The following is a 17,846-nucleotide window of genomic DNA, read 5'->3' as shown; positions in this document are numbered from 1 at the left end:
GACGTAGTTGTACCTACAAAATCAATCAAGTATGCATCAACACTTAACAATTTAAGCAAACTCTCACCCCAAACTTTAAGAACATGCATGGTCGTCAATGCAAATAAATAAAGGGAGGGAGAAAGCTTAAACACAACACTTGTTTTTGATAAGGAGAGAGACAACCTGATTTGGAGAAATCACCACAAGCCTCAACACCTTCACAACAATTCTTGGAAAACAAATCAAGGAGGATGGTGCATAGGATACTTTCCATTCAGAATCCGCGAAACATTTGGCCCACAGAATTCAAGTTGGCGAGCCACAAATTTCCACCCTTTCTCTATCTTAGAATTCGTTATCGTGAAAGTACCATGGATAGATAATTTCAATGTCTCAAAAGGAGCACTTGCTTTACCTCTCAACATTGTTTTGGACCGTGCCTTTTTCAACTTCCTTGCTCTTGTCCGCACGCCTTTGAAAGTTGGAGATAGCTTGCTAGTAACAAGGGAAATAGCCACTAGCTCGTTGGATATTGGCGATGATGGGGTCCTTTTGCTTTCAATGCTATCACCAACCACATATTCCACAACCTCATCACTTGAAGCCGTTTTTGTCAATAAATTCACTCTCTCATGGCCTACCATATCAACATGAAGGCATTCTCTAATGACATCCGGACTCTTCATAGCCTTAAAGATTTTGAACTCAATGGTCTTGTCAAAGACTGTCATTGTGAGCATGCCCTTTTCCACATCTATAATGGTCTTTGTGGTAGCCATAAAACCGCGGCCTAGAATGAGTGGTACATCTCTTGTCGGATTAGGTTCACCCTCCATATCAAGCACCAGAAAATCCACCGGAATAACAAAATCACCCACCTTTACTAAAACATCTTCAACTAACCCAAAAGGATGCACTAAAGAGCGATCAGCTAGTTGGAGAGTGACTGAAGTTGGTTTCAACTCACCTATCTTCAAAGTAGTGTAAACAGAATAAGGCATGATATTTACACTTGCACCAAGATCCATCAAGGCCTTTTCAATTTCTTTCTCTCCAATAATACAAGGAATGGTAAAGCTACCCGGATCTTTTAATTTGGGCGGGAGCTTCTTTTGTAAAATAGCACTCGTTTCTTCGGAGAGAAATACTTCTTCATGATCACCTATCTTCCTTTTGTTAGTGCACAACTCCTTCAAAAATTTTGCATATGCGGGAATAGACTTAATTGCCTCAATGAGTGGAATATTAATCTCCACTTTCTTCAAAACTTCAAAAATATCCCGATTATACTTGCTTTTCTTAGCTGGGGCAAGACGAGATGGAAAAGGCACTTTTGGAACATACTCTTCTACTTCCGGCTTTTCCTTCTCAACATGAGGTATTTTGGAAGCACTTGGCTCCACCACTATAGGCTCATCATGATTCTCACCTTCAAGCTTTTTATACTCAATCTTGTTATCCACATTTTTCCCACTTCGCAAAACAGTAATAGCATTAGCATCCTCATACTGCTTAGGATTTACCTCAGGTTGACTCGGCAGCTTTCCTGGCTGTCTTTCACTCAAGGCATGAGCAAGTTGTCCTACTTGCATTTCAAGCTTTGCGATAGATTGAGTATTATTGGAAACAGTTTGTTGCAACTGAGTCATTGACTTGCTCATCTCTGCTTGGGAATGTTGCATTGTGACTTGTGATTGAGCAAGCTGGGAAATAAGGTCCTCCATAGTAAACTTCCTTACATCTTGAGAAGGTGGTTCTTGTCGTGGAGCTTGCCAAGGTCTGGGCCCTTGATTGAAATTCTGGGGTGAAGCATAGGAGAAATTGGGATGATTCTTCCATCCTGGGTTATATGTGTGAGAAAAGGGATCATTCTGCTGCCTATGAAAAGGTTGAACTGCATTAACTTCCGCTTCAGGAAATGTCCCACTTCTAGAACATACATGAGTAGGATGATCGGTGCCTCCACAAATGCCACAAGGCTCCAGATTTCTGCTCAGCAAAGTCACTACCGCATCCAATTTCCTAGCCACAGATGTCATCTCTGAATTTGAAGCACTAGCCTCATAAACCATGTGTCTAGGAGCATCAAGATCACGATTATCCCATTGTGAGGAATTTGCCACCACAGTCTCAATAATTTCATTGGCCTCAGTCGGTTCCTTAGCCATAATATTTCCTCCAGCAGCTGCATCTAACCTATGGCGGCATTCATCAGCCAGATGTTGGTAAAAGTACGATATAATCTGCCATGGCAAGAATTGATGATGTGGGCAACCAATCAATAGAGTTTTATATCGCTCCCAAGCCTGAAAGAGTGGTTCTCCCTTGTTCTGCCTGAAATGGAAAATCTGATCTCTAAGCCTCTGTGTCCTTGACTGAGTATAGAACTTCTGAATAAACTTAGCAGAAAGTTGATCCCAAGAAGTGATAGAATTTGGTGGCAAAGTCTTGAACCAGATCTTAGCACTTTCCTTAAGAGAAAAAGGAAATAGCTTCAACCGTATAAACTCTTCAGATATGCCCTGAATTTTTTGAGTGCCACAAATCTCTAGAAAATTATCAATGTGATCACTAGCATCTTGATTTTCCGCTCCTGAGAATGATGGGAGCATGTTAATCACATGGCATTTAAGCTCATAAGAGAGATTTGGCGGAATGGTTGGTAATACGATGCAAGATTGTCTAGTAGAGAATTGTGGCATAGAGTAGTCCATTATGGTGACAGGAGCATTTGCATTGTTGGCATTATTGCCAACTTCTTCACGATTTTCAGCCATGCTCGCTTGTTCAGAATGTTCTTCCAAAATTTTGTCACTAGACGAACTAGAGCTGGATGTAGGAGAAATAGAACGAGTGGAAGATTTCTCCTCAAGAAGATCCTTGTCTCTCTTGTTCCTTCGTGCACGTTCCAAGTCTAGATCAACAGGAAGAATTTCTGTATCTTGAGAACGCCTTCCTTGCATGAACTACAAACAAGAAAGAAAAGTATAAAGATCACTAATTATCAAGAAAGAAAGAGCTAAACTAAGTATGTAAGTATCTATGTATATAAACAAGAATGGATCAAATATAAGCAACCATCCCCGGCAACGGCGCCATAAACTTGTTGGGTCTAAATTAACCTTACTAGCAAGTGTACTAGTCGGCGACTACAGCACAATGATAAGCAAGGGTCGAATCCACAGGGACGGTGTTATGTTTAATCCAAATGTATATTTGTATGTATATATGGACAATGCAATCAAAAGTAAAATTCAACTCAAGATTATTTGGTTTGGTAATTAAACTAAAACAAGCAAAGAGCAAAGTGTTTTTGGTATTTTCTTAGAATTAGGATGCAACTAATGCAAATGAGATGATTTAACAAATATGAGATGAACACCAAGGCTTCGGAATCCCCCTTGGGAAATGACTTGGAATGACATAAATTCACACACATATTTGCTAATTCGGGCATAACGAATCCGTACCTAAGTCGGTTTTAGCGCACTTAAGTCGAATCTCCCTAAAATCGATTACTAGCGATCTTATTGGTCTAGGTCGGATATTCCTAAATACATTCTAGCCATCCTATTGGTCTAAACATGCATAGGAATTCATGAAGTTCTATGGAGATTAGGATTCATACAAATTGTCACCTAATTAAAGGGAGACACATTCATAATCAAGTGTTTCAAGAAGCATAATCTACTTGACATATTATTGTCTAAGCAAATTCTCCAAACAATTTCATCCAAAAAACCTAGGTGTTGGCCAAACACCACAAGCATGAAGAAATTGCAATCAAACATAGAAACACAAGATTTATACCCAAATCAACTCATATATATGTAAATCAAGTCATAAACAAAGTCATCAAACCCAAGGCTTCAACCTAGCCTTGGCACAAGAGATTTAGTTACACATAATGAGAGAAAAACACAAAAGGAGATATGAGAAAATCATGAATAAACCCAATTAGTTGAGTAGATCCAAGTTGAGCTGAAGAATCTCTCCTCCTAGCTCCAAGAGTCGCCTTCCCCCTCTGGTTTCGCTCTCCAGAAAATCAGTTCTAGGTCTAAAAGTGTCGTCCGGCTCGGCAAGTTCGCGAATTAAAACATCTCAAAAACTGTCTTGTGCGCCTAGGCGCGTTGTATTCACGCCTAGGCGCACCACGCCTAGGCGCACGCCTAGGCGCAATCCTAGGCGTGCACAACTTCAAATTCATGCCCCAACTCGCTGGACTGGGCGTGCAGGAGTGATACTGGGCGTGCACAAATATTGCGCCTAGGCGTGGAACGATTCCAAAATCTCCATACGACGTCCGATTTGCACAATTTTAGCGTCTACGGAAAGCTTGAGATGTCTAGTTTCCAATGCCTTTTATTTCGCTTGATTCCGATAACGTGACAAAAAGTTATAAGTATTTGAACACACGAAGGTCGGTGGACATTTTCTTCAGTTCAGCCCTTTTTTCATCACTTTTCATCCAAACCGCAATCAACCTATCAAAAATACAAATCAAAACATAAATACACTCATTATTTATTTAAAGGAAGCTTAAGAGGGGAATATTTCTACCAAAACACTAGGTATTATCATACCTATCAGCCGTACAGCATACGGAGGCCGTGGTTAAGGAGGTAGAAAACTTGTTGGAAGCTAAGGCCATCAGGGAAGTACAATATCCTGAATGGCTCTCAAACACAGTGGTGGTCCGAAAGAAGGATGGAAAATGGAGGGTTTGTGTTGATTTCACTGATTTGAACAAAGCATGTCCAAAGGATTTGTTCCCGCTTCCTAAAATCGATCAATTGGTCGATATGACATCAGGAATGGCAAGAATGAGCTTCCTGGATGCATACCGAGGGTACCATCAAATCCCAATGCATCCATCTGATCAGGAGAAGACTCCGTTCATTACCCCAAAAGGAATATTCTGTTACCAAATAATGCCTTTTGGCTAAAAGAATGCAGGCGCCACATTTCAGAGAATGGTGACGAAACTCTTTGGACCTCTGATTGGCAAGACTATAGAAGTTTACATAGATGACATGGTGGTCAAAAGCAAATTTCAAGAGAACCATTTGATGCACCTTCAGGAGGTGTTTGATGTCTTAAAGAAAAATAACCTAAAGCTCAATGCTAGCAAATGCGCTTTTGGAGTTAGTACGGGCAAATTCCTAGGCCATCTTGTTACACAAAGGGGAATCGAGGCAGACCCAACGCAAATCAAGGCCATTCAATGCTTGCAGCGACCCACTAAGGTGAAGGAGATACAAAAATTAACCGGAATGGCGGCGGTACTTAATAGGTTCATCAGTAGATCCTCAGACAGATTCAGGCCTTTCTTTCGACTGCTTAAGTCGGGGAGAGCTTTCCAATGGGATGATGAATCCGAGGCGGCTTTTCTTGGGTTTAAGAGTTATTTGCAAAAGCCCCAACTGTTATCCACTCCCAAGGAAGGAGACACGCTTCAACTATACATGGCAGTGTCAGATCATGCCGTCAGTGCCGTTATCCTGAGAGAAGAAAAGAAGGTCCAATACCCAATCTACTATGTAAGCAAGACAATGCTAGATGCTGAAACAAGGTACTCACCTCTGGAAAAGCTTCTCTTGGCATTGGTAATGGCTTCAAGGAAGTTGAACCGTTATTTCCAGGCATATCCAGTGGAAATGGTGACAGAATATCCATTGAAGACCTTGTTAGGAAAAGCGGACATGTCTAGAAGGGTTGCCAAATGGTCAGTCGAATTGGCTCAATATGATTTGAAGTTCGTCCCAAGGCCTGCCATTAAAGCGTAAGTTTAGCTGATTTTGTTACCGAGTTCACCACAGAGCAACGGCCTGAAGAAGCCAACCAGATATGGAAGGTACAGGTAACCCCTTCGCATCTTTGGGAATTACAAGTTGATGGTTCTTCAACAACACGAGGATCCGAAGTAGGAATTGTGCTAGTAGCACAGGAAGGAGAAGTATTGGAGATGGCTATACGGCTAGGGTTCCCAGCAACAAATAATGAAGCAGAGTACGAGGCCCTGTTTCAAGGAGTCCAGAATGCTCTAAGACTTGGGGCAAAGGAGTTGGTGATTTATTCCGATTCTCAATTGGTAGTCAATCAACTCACTGGACTCTACAGTGCCAGGACGACAACTATAGCAGCTTACATGGAAAAAACTAAACAGTTGCTCTACCAACTTCGCGACTATAAAGTAATACAAATTCCAAGGGAGCAGAACGATCATGCAGATGCTTTGGCTACCCTTGCGTCGGCTGACCAACTAGGGGTGAAGAGGGTTATCCAAGTGCAAGTGCTCGAATGACCACGCATAGATGAGATGCCAGAAGAGATACAATGAGTAGAAGAAGCGCAGGCGCCAAGTTGGATGGATCCCATCGTTGCTTACTTAAAGGATGACATTCTTCCCGAAGATAAGAAAGAAGCCAAAAAATTGGCAATCAAAGCAGCGCGCTTCTGGTTGTCTCCTGATCAGAAGCTCTATAAAAAGTCTTTCTCAGGTCCATATTTATTATGTGTTCACCCAACAAAAGTGGAGCACTTGTTGTTTGAAATTCATGAAGGCTCTTGTGGAGCACATGCTGCGGGAAGGACACTTGCATTTCGAGCAATTTCCCAAGGCTTTTGGTGGCCATACGTGCAGAAGGATGCTTTGCAGTACGTAAAAAAGTGTGAAAAGTGTCAGAAGTTCGCACCAATCCCCTACCAACCGGCTGGGGATCTTTGTCCTCTTACAAGTCCGTGGCCTTTTGCCCAATGGGGGTTGGATATTGTTGGAACACTTCCGCGAGCTACTGGCAATAGAAGATTCTTAATTACCGCCACTGACTATTTTACAAAATGGATTGAGGCAAAGCCTCTGGCAGCAATCCGAGATATAGAAACGAGGAAGTTCGTTTGGGAAAATATCATAACAAGGTTTGGAATCCCTCATGCCTTGATTAGTGATAACGGAACTCAATTTTCAAGTGCCAAGTTTAAAGAATTTTGTGGCGAATACGGGATAAAGAATTTCCATTCCACCCCCGCCTACCCACAATGCAATGGTCAAACAGAAGCGTCCAACAAGATCATCTTAGACGGAATTAAGAAAAGATTGGAGTCTTCCAAAGGAAGGTGGATAGAAGAACTCTCGTCAGTATTATGGGCGTACCGAACCACTCCTCGCAGGTCTACGGGAGAATCCCCATTTGTGCTTGCTTATGGAGCGGAGGCTATCATTCCCTTAGAAATGGGGCTTCCAACTCTCCGAACGCAAGTATTTGAAGAAGGCAACAATGATCTGGCAATGGAAAGAAATTTGGATTTGCTGCAGGAAAGAAGGGATCAGGCTATGGTACGGCTGGCTGCTTACCAACAAGTGTTGTCCCGATCCTATAATAAAAATGTTAGGGCAAGAAGCTTTGAAATTGGGGACTTCGTTTTACGAAAATTCTTATCTCAGACTAAGGATCCAACTGATGGAAAGTTAGGTCCAAATTGGGAAGGACCTTTCCAAGTCATAGCACGGGTTGGCCAATGAGCCTACAAGCTAGTTAGGCAAGATGGCAGAAGTGTCCACGGAACTGGGAATATCTCCAACCTAAGGAGATTTTATGTGTAATGCCGATTATGGCTGATTTAAGCCTTCGGCAACGTATCATCAATAAAAGAATAAGTTTCATCTTCATCTAAATTTGCATTTAGTTACTTCTTGCTACTTCTTTAACTAAGTTTACGAAAGTTTTAAGATTCAGCCGTGGACTCTGATTCTTACTCAGGCTTCAATTTAAGAATATTGATTTTTGATTCCAAGACAAGTTGGAAATCTTAGTCGAAAAATCAATCAGGTGTTTTCACTAAGAGGCAGTTGGAAAGGAGGCAAGAAGTTACTTGCGGTTGGCAAAGAGGCTAGAGAGGTTACTTGAGGTTGAAAAGAGGCCCAGAAGTTACTTCAAAACTGTCATTCAACCGTCTCAGCAGTTACTCCACACCTCTCGGCTGTTATTCATCATAGTTCAACCGTCTTATCAGTTCCACCTATAAATGGACAAGAGAAAAATATAGAGATACGGAGAAAAAGAAAGAAACAACAATTGATAATGAGTTCTTCTTCACATTCCGCCAATGTTCCACCAAAGAAGAGGTCTATGATAGAGAACGAGGAGGATGACGATTTGATCAATCTTAAACATCCAATAGGTGCCTCCCTCCAAAAGAAGGCTAAGTTGGAATATCAAGAGGATGAGGACATGATCATCCTTGAGCAACCGATAAACAATCCACTGACGCAGGTGATTGAAATTGAAGATGATGAGGATGACAAAGAACTGAAGGTTCTCGATTCATTCCTAACCAGCAATACAGAAGACCAAGTCGAGTATCTTAAGGAACAATTACAGTATATGAAGAAGGAGTTCCAGACTGCTGACAATTGCAACAAGGAGCTCCTAGGCACTCTGCAAATTGTTCAGCACTCACTCATCCAGATATGTGACATGGCCTGAGTGGCGGCAATGGCTCAAGGCCCACAAAGGCTCCGGATGTCTCTCCTGGACCTCTCAGCCCGTGTTAAATCTATTTTAGATAGGGCGATGGTAGTTCTAGCAAGTTGGTCCATTTAAAGATTGTAATCTTTTCCCCTTTATGCAATGAATAAGGTACTTTACTTTCTGAATAAATGCCTACGGAAAAAAGCTATACAAAAACAAAGCTAAAGAGGCTTTATTCCAAGAAAAAGACAAATGAGTCTTAGCCAAAGAGGCTCTATTCCAAGAAAAAGACAAATGAGTCTTAGCCAAAGAGGCTTTATTCAAAGAAATAGACTAAGAAAAGTCTAAGCCAAGAGGTTTTATTCAAAGAAACAGACTAAGAAAAGTCTAAGCCGAAAGACTTTATTCATACAATTAATTAAATATGCAAGTCGAAGAGGCAGAATCTAAAATATTAGCAAGAAGAAACATATTCCTATTCCTATTGTCCAGGATCAGTGGCCGAAGTAGTCCTAGGAGCATTGGTGCCCAGGCCAGTGCTATTTTCACGAAATTTCTTTAGGCTTGGGCGAGGATGGTTGGGGGCAGGCCATTGGAAGAACTTCTCAGACCAGGCTTCATGTTCTGGAGGAATCTTGAGTGCGAGAAGTGTACAACCACGCCCAAGTCCAAAATTTTCGTTGGATTCCACAGCAAGAGTTTCCGTATATTTCTTGCAACACTGGGCTATGCTTTCTTCAACCGCTTTCGTCTTTTCTGCCTCAGCTCTGGACAATTGGCTTTTGGCTTTGGAAAGTTCGCTCCGGGTCTTCTCTATCTCTTCTTTGGCTTCGGCAAGTTTCGTTTCAAGAATGGATTTTTCTTGAACGACATTCTCAAATTCAATTTGCATCGTCTTTGATTTTGCTAGCTCTGCCTTTGCGTCAAAAAGTTGATGCTTCAAATCAACTATGTAATGAAGGCACATTTGAGATCCCTGATTCAAACAAAAGAAAAGGTTTGTATGACTTAATCCACGTACACATGTATTTACTATTTAATGGATAAGCATAAGTTAGAGGAAAACCCCGAAGAGCATCTGCAAGCCAAGGTTTTCGCCTTTGGGAAGTTTGTTAAAGAATTCTTTATCCTCATTGGAGATGGTAGAACAAAGCTTCTCAAGGCAGAAAGGTGAATATCCGACTTGCAAAGACAAGGGATTATCCATAAAACCTTTGAACATGCTATCGGCAGTATTCCAAGATGAAGGACTCAAGGCGGTTCTGCTAAGAGAAAAGGGAGCAAATGTAGTGCCACCTTGAGAAGAAGAGCTATCAGCACTTCTGGACACTCCGAAGGAAGGCAGACTATGAGTTCCTGAAGACGAAAAAGACAACGTCGACTTAACTAAAGAAGAGCTCGTGAATGAGGTTGAGGATCCTCCAATAGGTTTAGGAGCTCCAAAGATGTTTGCCCAGGGACTAAATTTGGTCTTAGGAAGATCAGGAATGGAGATACTTTTCAGAGATCCGGAAGATCCGCCTGGAAGAACTTCTGCAATCATACGTAAAAGGTATGTATATAAAAGTACCTATGTAGAAACATACATATATAATAACAACTAAATTAAGCAAAGGAAACACACCTAAAGAGACGGAATGCTCACTGGAAGTGTCCTGAAGTTCATCATCATCCTGGTCCTCCTCACTTTCACCTTCAGAATCTGATCCAACCACGGTAGGAGAAGAAATGACAGGAAGAGTAATTGTAGCTGAAGAACGCTTCCTCTTACGTCGCTGCCGCACTGGGGGTAACTTGAAGTATTCACACGCTTATTCAATGGATACCCCATGAGGGAGAGGAGCGAAACCACGATAAGAGGGTTTACAACCAAATAACACTGGGGTAGATCTCCAAAATTTATCACCAGATCTAGACTTAGCATAAGAATCATCAAGGACCTCTTGCACAGCTTCACTAAGCACATCCGGGAGTGCAGGCATGCGCCCTGTAGTAAACAGAAAAATTAGCAACATATATATATGCATATCACAAGAAAATCATCAAAGATCAGAACAAAGGCATACCTAAGGGTTCCCCTTTACGAGATGTAAAGCCGCTCCAATGCCCGGAGACGAGCATATAATCCACGTCTTTATTGGAATTTGGAAGACAATGGATTAATGTCGAATCACACTTCGGAGACAAGTAATACTTGCCATCTGAACTCTCATTCTTGAGGATGGAGTAGCAGCAGAGAAGGTCGATAATAGCAAGTTTTTTCTTCAAGAAAGAATTCATTTGTATCACACCACCGATGATTCGATAAGCATTCGAAGCTAACTCTGAGGGATGAAGATCAGTATACATGAAAAATTCCTGAAGGAGCGGCGAGAATGGAATGTGGATTTTGCAATCCGATAATAGAAAAATGGGAACCTTGATGAACTCGGGATCAGAATCCCTATTATCATTAAAAGGAACCCGAATGTCAAATGGGGGTACAATCTAGTGTTTTGCTTTGAATGCAGCTAAGCTCTCTGGAGAAGAAATCAAATCTTTGAGCTTACCCATGGCGAAACCTGTAAGATCCAAGATTAAAATATATATATATATATATATATAGAATAATAATAATTTTTTGCCTTTGTCCGAACCCCCAACCTATGGTCATGGGCCGATCCCACACATGGATTTGCCGAACCCCCAATAAGGGAATCAGAGTCGAAATAGGGGTCGGGGCCGAACCCCCCACATGGGTTCGACCTAACCCCCATTAGGGGGTTAGGGCCGAAGCCCCCTCATAGGGTTCGGCCGAACCCCCATGAAGGGGTTGGGGGCCGAACCCCCCCTCCTGGGGTTCGGCCGAACCCAACCTCCAATGAGGGGGTTGGGCATTGGGGGTTGGGGCCGAACCCCCATGGGTTCGGCAAGGGGATCTGGCAAGGGAGCCAGACCCCCAAATCTCAATCCAAGTAGTTTTCATCTGATATTTCGAGAGGGCTTATTCCAAGTAAACAGATTTCAAAAAGAAAAGTTGTAAATTCAACAAAAAGATTTAAGCCGAGAAAAAGAATTACCTCTTGAAGAGCAGAAAAGAGATGACCTTTGAAGCATATGAAGTTTAGAAACGAAGGAAAATCTTCACATAATGCAGCTATTTATAGAGGATGTCAAGACTCCTAATTCAACTAGAAGAAGGAGATTATAGAGGATGTCAAGACTCCTAATTCAACTAGGAGAAGGAGATTATTTGCTAAGAGCATTTTAATCCAGCTAGGAAACTACTTCCTGATAAACATGAAAAAAGCCTTTAAATTTATGCTAAATTTATTTAGGTAAATTAAAAGGCTGGGGGTATTTGTGGAGTAAATAAGTACACCCCGTATGTATGGTTCTCCCAGACGGAAGGACCTTATCCAGAAGCAGTTTCATCTGACAGTCAATCACTCCGTATATACAGTTCTTCCAGACAAAAGGACCGAAGCAGTTTCATCATACAGTCAGTTACCGATGGTTACCAGGAGCAGTTACAAGAGAAGTTACCAGAGGCAATTAACCACACCAACTGATATATCCCAAGCCTATAAATACATTTCATTTGACATTTGTAAGCATTCATTGACAATCAACTCTAATAAAAGATCAGACTCCGTGGACCTAGGCAAGTTGCAGAACCACGTAAATTCTGTGTTGTTATTCTCTTGAATCTTTCTACTTAATACACATTCTATATTTCGGTGCAAATTTAGCATCAACACATATGTCTCAATAGTATTTAAAAGAAAAAACAAAAACAAAAACAAATATTCAACATTTCTCATAGCTCCAATTTACAATATTAGTGTATTTACATTAGTGTCTCTTAACCGATTATTTGTTTTACCCACTTAAATACCATTTTTCATTATTTACAATATCTCTATTCAACAACAATACCATAATTTCTATTCTAATATCTAGAGCATCAAAATACTAATTTTCTCTTCTTTTATTATTTTCATCAAAATATTAATTTTATCTTCTTTTATTAGTCTTTGTTTATATTATTTGATTTGGAGTAAAAAAATGAAATTATTTACGATGATTTGGTTTTTCATAGTACTCATAAAGTGCATAAAGCGTTTTAGACAGATTCTAACAAGAATTAGTTATTCATGAATTAAAATATCATACAATTTTCTTAATAAATTAAATTTACCCAATAGGTGATAGTAGTTGCCTTAATGTATTGTTAAATAATGCGTATAAGACTTCATTTGACAGACAATTTGGTTAGTAGTATATATTGTAACATATATTACAGATAATAAATGGTTATAATAAATGATAGCAAAAATGATTTTTGAAATGCTGGTGGGGGTTTGATGCAACTTTTGCTGGTAGTATATATGGTGTTATAATTGCTATGCAAATTACGTGTAAGGGTATTATGCATTTAAGTTGTAACATATTTAAATAAATAACTAAATAAATTGTAAAACTAATTATAACATTATTAAATAAATAAAAAAAAAGCTTTAAAATATAGTTGATTCCAATTTAAAATTTTATGCATTAATACGGGAGTTACGATGGACTGTGGTAGTGGGAGCCCAAAACGTTCCATCAAAGTCTTTGGTAGCATATATAACTGTTAAATATTGGACATGGGTTTGGTAAGTTTAAGGATGGATTATCTCCATAACATTTCAGGCGTACTTTAATAAAATGATAAAATTGTGTAGGTCTTGAGTCAGAGCAGTCAATACCTCAAATGGAATGGATTTAATTGGATTAGGCCAAATTGTAACAGACTGCTGTCCACATGAATGTTGTGGCCCTGCTGTGATCCCTACTGGGATTAATTCTCTAGCCAGACAAAAAAAAAAAAGAAAACTGACATTGGCATTGACATTAATTCTTTGTCTACATAAGGCAAAGACGTGCAATTTTAATTCACCATTTTTTGCAAATAATAATATGCAGTCATCTGCAATGGATTTGCCTAGATGGACACCAAGCGCACAATCATCAACAACAAGAGGAGTTGATCAGCAGCCGGAGCTTCAAAGCATAGCTTCTGAGGAAGATGACAAGTCCTCTATCACAGAATCAATCTTCCCATTTTCTGCTACTGACCACAATCCTCTTTCTTCGAGGATAGAGATGGAACCTGTGAAGCTAACAAGGCCTGACTGCCAAACAGATAACGATGAGAGTTCTTCATCATTGAAGATAAATAGTAGTGATGGTGTGGTTTTGACATGGAAGGATCTGTGGGTTATGGTGTCGGATCGCAAGAATGGGCGCAAATCGATCTTGGAAGGGCTGACTGGGTATGCTGAACCAGGGAAGATGTTAGCAATCATGGGTCCTTCCGGTTGTGGCAAGTCAACGCTTTTAGATGCATTGGCTGGAAGACTAAGCTCCAACACACAGCAGAATGGAGAGATCCTTATTAATGGTCACAAAGAGACTCTTGCTTTCGGAACATCGGTAAGTAGAACTACTATATAGATTCTATTCTTTTACGCCTATGTGATTTTCCCCAGCTCAACTTATCCACCGGATATCCGAGCCACCTCTAAACTCGAGAAAGTAAATAACTTGGCGTGGGAGTTTTCTGCATTTACAGGGAGTAACATAGTCAACTTCACCATTTCAATCAAAACTTCTATGTTTAGGCCTATGTGATTCAGAATGACACGTTGTTTTGTCTAATGTTTTAGGCCTATGTGACTCAAGATGATACTCTAATGACAACGTTAACAGTAAGGGAAGCTGTGTACTACTCAGCACAACTGCAACTGCTAGACTCAATGTCAAGATCAGAGAAGAAAGAGCGAGCCGAGCTGACAATAAGAGAGATGGGATTACAAGACTCCATGGACACAAGAATTGGAGGATGGAGCACAAAAGGAATTAGTGGTGGACAAAAGAGGAGGGTTAGCATTTGCATTGAAATCTTGACTCGTCCTAAGCTCTTGTTTCTTGATGAACCCACCAGTGGTCTAGACAGTGCAGCATCATACCATGTCATGAATAGAATATACAAGCTTGCTTATCAGGATGGAAGGACTGTTGTTGCTTCAATTCATCAACCCAGTAGTGAAGTCTTTCAGCTCTTCCACAATCTCTGCCTTCTCTCTGGTGGCAAGACAGTCTACTTCGGTCCTGTTTCAATGGCAGAACAAGTACTAATTCTACTCTAATCATTGTCACACAGTATCATTGTCGTTGTGTATGCTTTGTGGGTTTTTTCAACTGTCTATTTTGATGCAGTTCTTTGCTTCCAATGGCTTCCCTTGCCCGAAATTGAGAAACCCATCAGATCACTACCTTAGAACAATCAACAAAGATTTTGATGTGGTATGTAGCCTCTTCTAGCATTCATGTTTCTTCTAATTACCGTTGCAGTTGTTGAGAATTCCACACCGAACGCTACAAAACAATATTATCCTGTTTGGGCCCTGGCCTGCCTGGTTTTGTAGTTCTGGGCTGTCTCCTATTATTCTAAGCCCATAAATGACCTTAGTTGTGTGAGAGGGAGTAGAATTTACTTATAAACTAATCGGACGAGTGATGCCAGACTGATGAAAACCATCACAGACCCACAACACTACAAAGTGCTTTTTGTCATGAAGTATTGGTTATTGAAATTAGGACATGGAACAAGGAGCCATAGACAGATCAACAACAGAGGAAGCTATTAACATTCTTGTTCAGTCATACAAGTCATCTAAGATTTGCCACGATGTTCAAGAGAGGGTATCTATGATCTGTCAACAGGTAATTAAAATCGCGATTATGGATTATTCACTTCAAACTCTATAAATCCCATAAACATACTTATTTGTTTTGTAGAAAGGAAGAGTTTTGGATAAAGGAAGCCATGCTAGCTTCATTACACAATGTCTTGTTCTTACCAGACGATCGTTTGTGAACATGTATCGCGACTTAGGTTATTACTGGCTTCGCCTGGCAATCTACATTGCCTTGTGCTTGTGTGTTGGGACTATCTTTTATGATGTTGGCATCACTTTCGGTTCGATTCAGGTAATTCAGAGAATGAGAGAACTGATTCTATGCAGCTCAAGCATCTAAACAATCATGATAAAAGGTTTACCATGTAATCTGGGTTTTCAGGCTAGAGGTGCAATGCTCATGTTTGTTGCAGCATTCTTGACTTTCATGGCAATTGGTGGATTCCCTTCATTCGTAGAGGACATGAAGGTTAGTATTGTTAATTAGGTATATGTGCCTAGTCTGAAGTTAATTAAATGACATTGTTGATGCGTTTTTGCATCCAAGATTATTGTCTGTTTTGGGGTACCTCTACGTGGATTTCATCCTCCCCTAATGGTTTTATTTTAAGAAGTTATTCTGCCTCCCCACTCGAACACATAACATGTTTGGTTTTGGAGAGTGAGTACCCAAGTGACCATCTCCAAAACTAAAGAGGTTATGAGTCCGAGTGGAAGAGGCCGAATAATTTTCTAAAATAAAACCGTGAGGGTAGGATAGAGTGCCCATAGAGGTATCCCAAAGCAGACAAGACTATTGGATGCAAACACTCATCCTCTGACAGTACTAACCTATTGTTTTGATGCCCTGCCAAACTCAGATTTTTGGAAGGGAAAGACTAAATGGGCACTATGGTGTTGCTGCATTTGTGGTTGGAAATACATTTTCGTCCATTCCATACTTGCTTATGATCTCATTGCTTCCTGGCGCAATAGCATACTACCTAGTTGGTCTTCAGAAGAGTTTTGAACACTTTGTCTTCTTTTGTTTGATACTCTTTGTGACCATGATGCTGGTTGAGAGCCTAATGATGATAGTCGCGAGCATCGTCCCTGATTTTCTGTTGGGAATCATAACCGGAGCAGGAATTCAAGGCGTGATGATGCTGAATGGAGGGTTTTTCCGATTGCCAAACGATCTTCCGACGCCATTCTGGAGGTATCCGATGTACTACATTTCCTTCCATAAGTATGCAAACCAAGGATTCTACAAGAATGAGTTTGAAGGTTTGACATTCCCTACAAATGATGAAGCTGGAGATTCTTCAAGCATTACAGGTGAAGAAATATTGAGGAATACTTGGCAAGTTGAGATGGGGTACTCCAAATGGATTGATCTGGGTATTTTGTTTGGGATGGTGGTTGTGTATCGTCTTATGTTCTTGGGAATCATTAAAGCCATTGAGAAATTTAAGCCCATTGTCAAAGCTTAGATGGTTTCTTGAGCTGGACAGTCGAATCAGATATCAGAAAATCCATCTGCCACTCCTTCACATTGAAAAGAAATACGTGTAATGGTTTTAAACTTTTAATTAGTATATAGGGTGTGCTTTTTTAAGTGGTCTAAATTGTTGTTTGGATCTGAACTATGTTGTACAATTTCAATTTCATATGTCTTGGCTCTTAGCTCGTGTGAACAGAAGCTTTTGTTGTCTTATCAGTCATGTCATGGGCCTACTATAAAGTATAAATAAATGCAGTTTGAGCTTTAGATTGGTTGTGTCTGAGTTCCAATTTGATCAAATTATCTTTTTTAGTTTTTCAATATTATAAATATATTTATTTTCACTGAGTTTAAGTTCAAATATAGTCAGGTTAAAATGAGTCTTTAAAACGGTAAAAAGTATTTTTCATCCTTCAATTATTGGTTGGGTTTCATTTTCGTCCCTTAACTCTTTTTTTTTCCCTTTTTCGTCCCCCAACTATGGAAAAGTACCATGTTTATCCCTCGAATAAATTCGGCCATTTAAAAATCTTACGTGACATCATATTGTTCGTTAGATCAGGTTTTTCTCAACCTCAATCTCACTTAAAAGGACGAAAATGATATTTTTCAATAGTTGAGGGACGCAAATGGGAGGAAAAAAAGCTTAGGGACAAAAATTAAACTCACCCCATAGTTGAGGGACGAAAAATATCTTTTTGCCTCTATAAAACAAGGAAGAACAATAAAAATTTAGTTTTAATTGTGGAGAATAGCTCAATGTTGTAGCTGTTGGATTCTGGACAGAGGAAGTGTCGCTCGAGCAGCTTGTTTAGCCCTCGAGCGAAACTTGTTGCGCATCAAGCAAATACATTTGCGCTCGTACGAACATATATGAATATTGGTGAGCCATTTCTAGAGAGTTTGTTGCTCGAGCAACTGATTTGGTGCTCAAGCAAAGCGTGATGCAGCAAACTTCAAGGAGTCTTCCCCTTGATCAACCTTGCGACCTGTTGCATTTAAGTAGTTCGCAAAAATATAATTTTATGAGGGTTTTGAGTGATTAATTGAGAGTTGCAAAAGCGAGTGAAATAGTGGTTTGAGAGAGCAAAAATTTTCTTGTCATCTTGTAAGCGTCTTTTAAGATCATAGTGCACTATCGTTGGATGTAGAATCTCAAATTGAGTCTGAACCAAGGTAAATTAA

General features: G+C 40.2%; 1 protein-coding gene and 1 non-coding gene across 2 annotated transcripts; both read left to right on the top strand.

Annotated features, from left to right (window-relative positions):
- Nucleotides 1-2,238: 2,238 nt before the first annotated feature.
- Nucleotides 2,239-2,345, top strand: LOC120013984. Its single transcript, XR_005471520.1, has one exon. It is a non-coding gene; the product is annotated as a small nucleolar RNA R71 (small nucleolar RNA).
- Nucleotides 2,346-13,343: 10,998 nt separating this feature from the next.
- On the top strand, nt 13,344-16,939 carry LOC120012186 (ABC transporter G family member 1-like). Its single transcript, XM_038863492.1, has 7 exons — nt 13,344-13,910; nt 14,144-14,608; nt 14,697-14,783; nt 15,078-15,203; nt 15,279-15,470; nt 15,561-15,647; nt 16,039-16,939. The coding sequence occupies exons 1-7, from the start codon at nt 13,395-13,397 to the stop codon at nt 16,648-16,650; spliced, it is 2,085 nt and encodes a 694-aa protein (XP_038719420.1). The 5' UTR covers nt 13,344-13,394; the 3' UTR covers nt 16,651-16,939.
- Nucleotides 16,940-17,846: the final 907 nt, after the last annotated feature.

This window comes from Tripterygium wilfordii, chromosome 13 (genome assembly GCF_013401445.1).
Source record: "Tripterygium wilfordii isolate XIE 37 chromosome 13, ASM1340144v1, whole genome shotgun sequence".
Classification (NCBI taxonomy): Eukaryota; Viridiplantae; Streptophyta; class Magnoliopsida; order Celastrales; family Celastraceae; genus Tripterygium; species Tripterygium wilfordii.
Note: the sequence above shows the minus strand (reverse complement) of the source record. Positions and strands in the feature narration are given on the sequence as shown.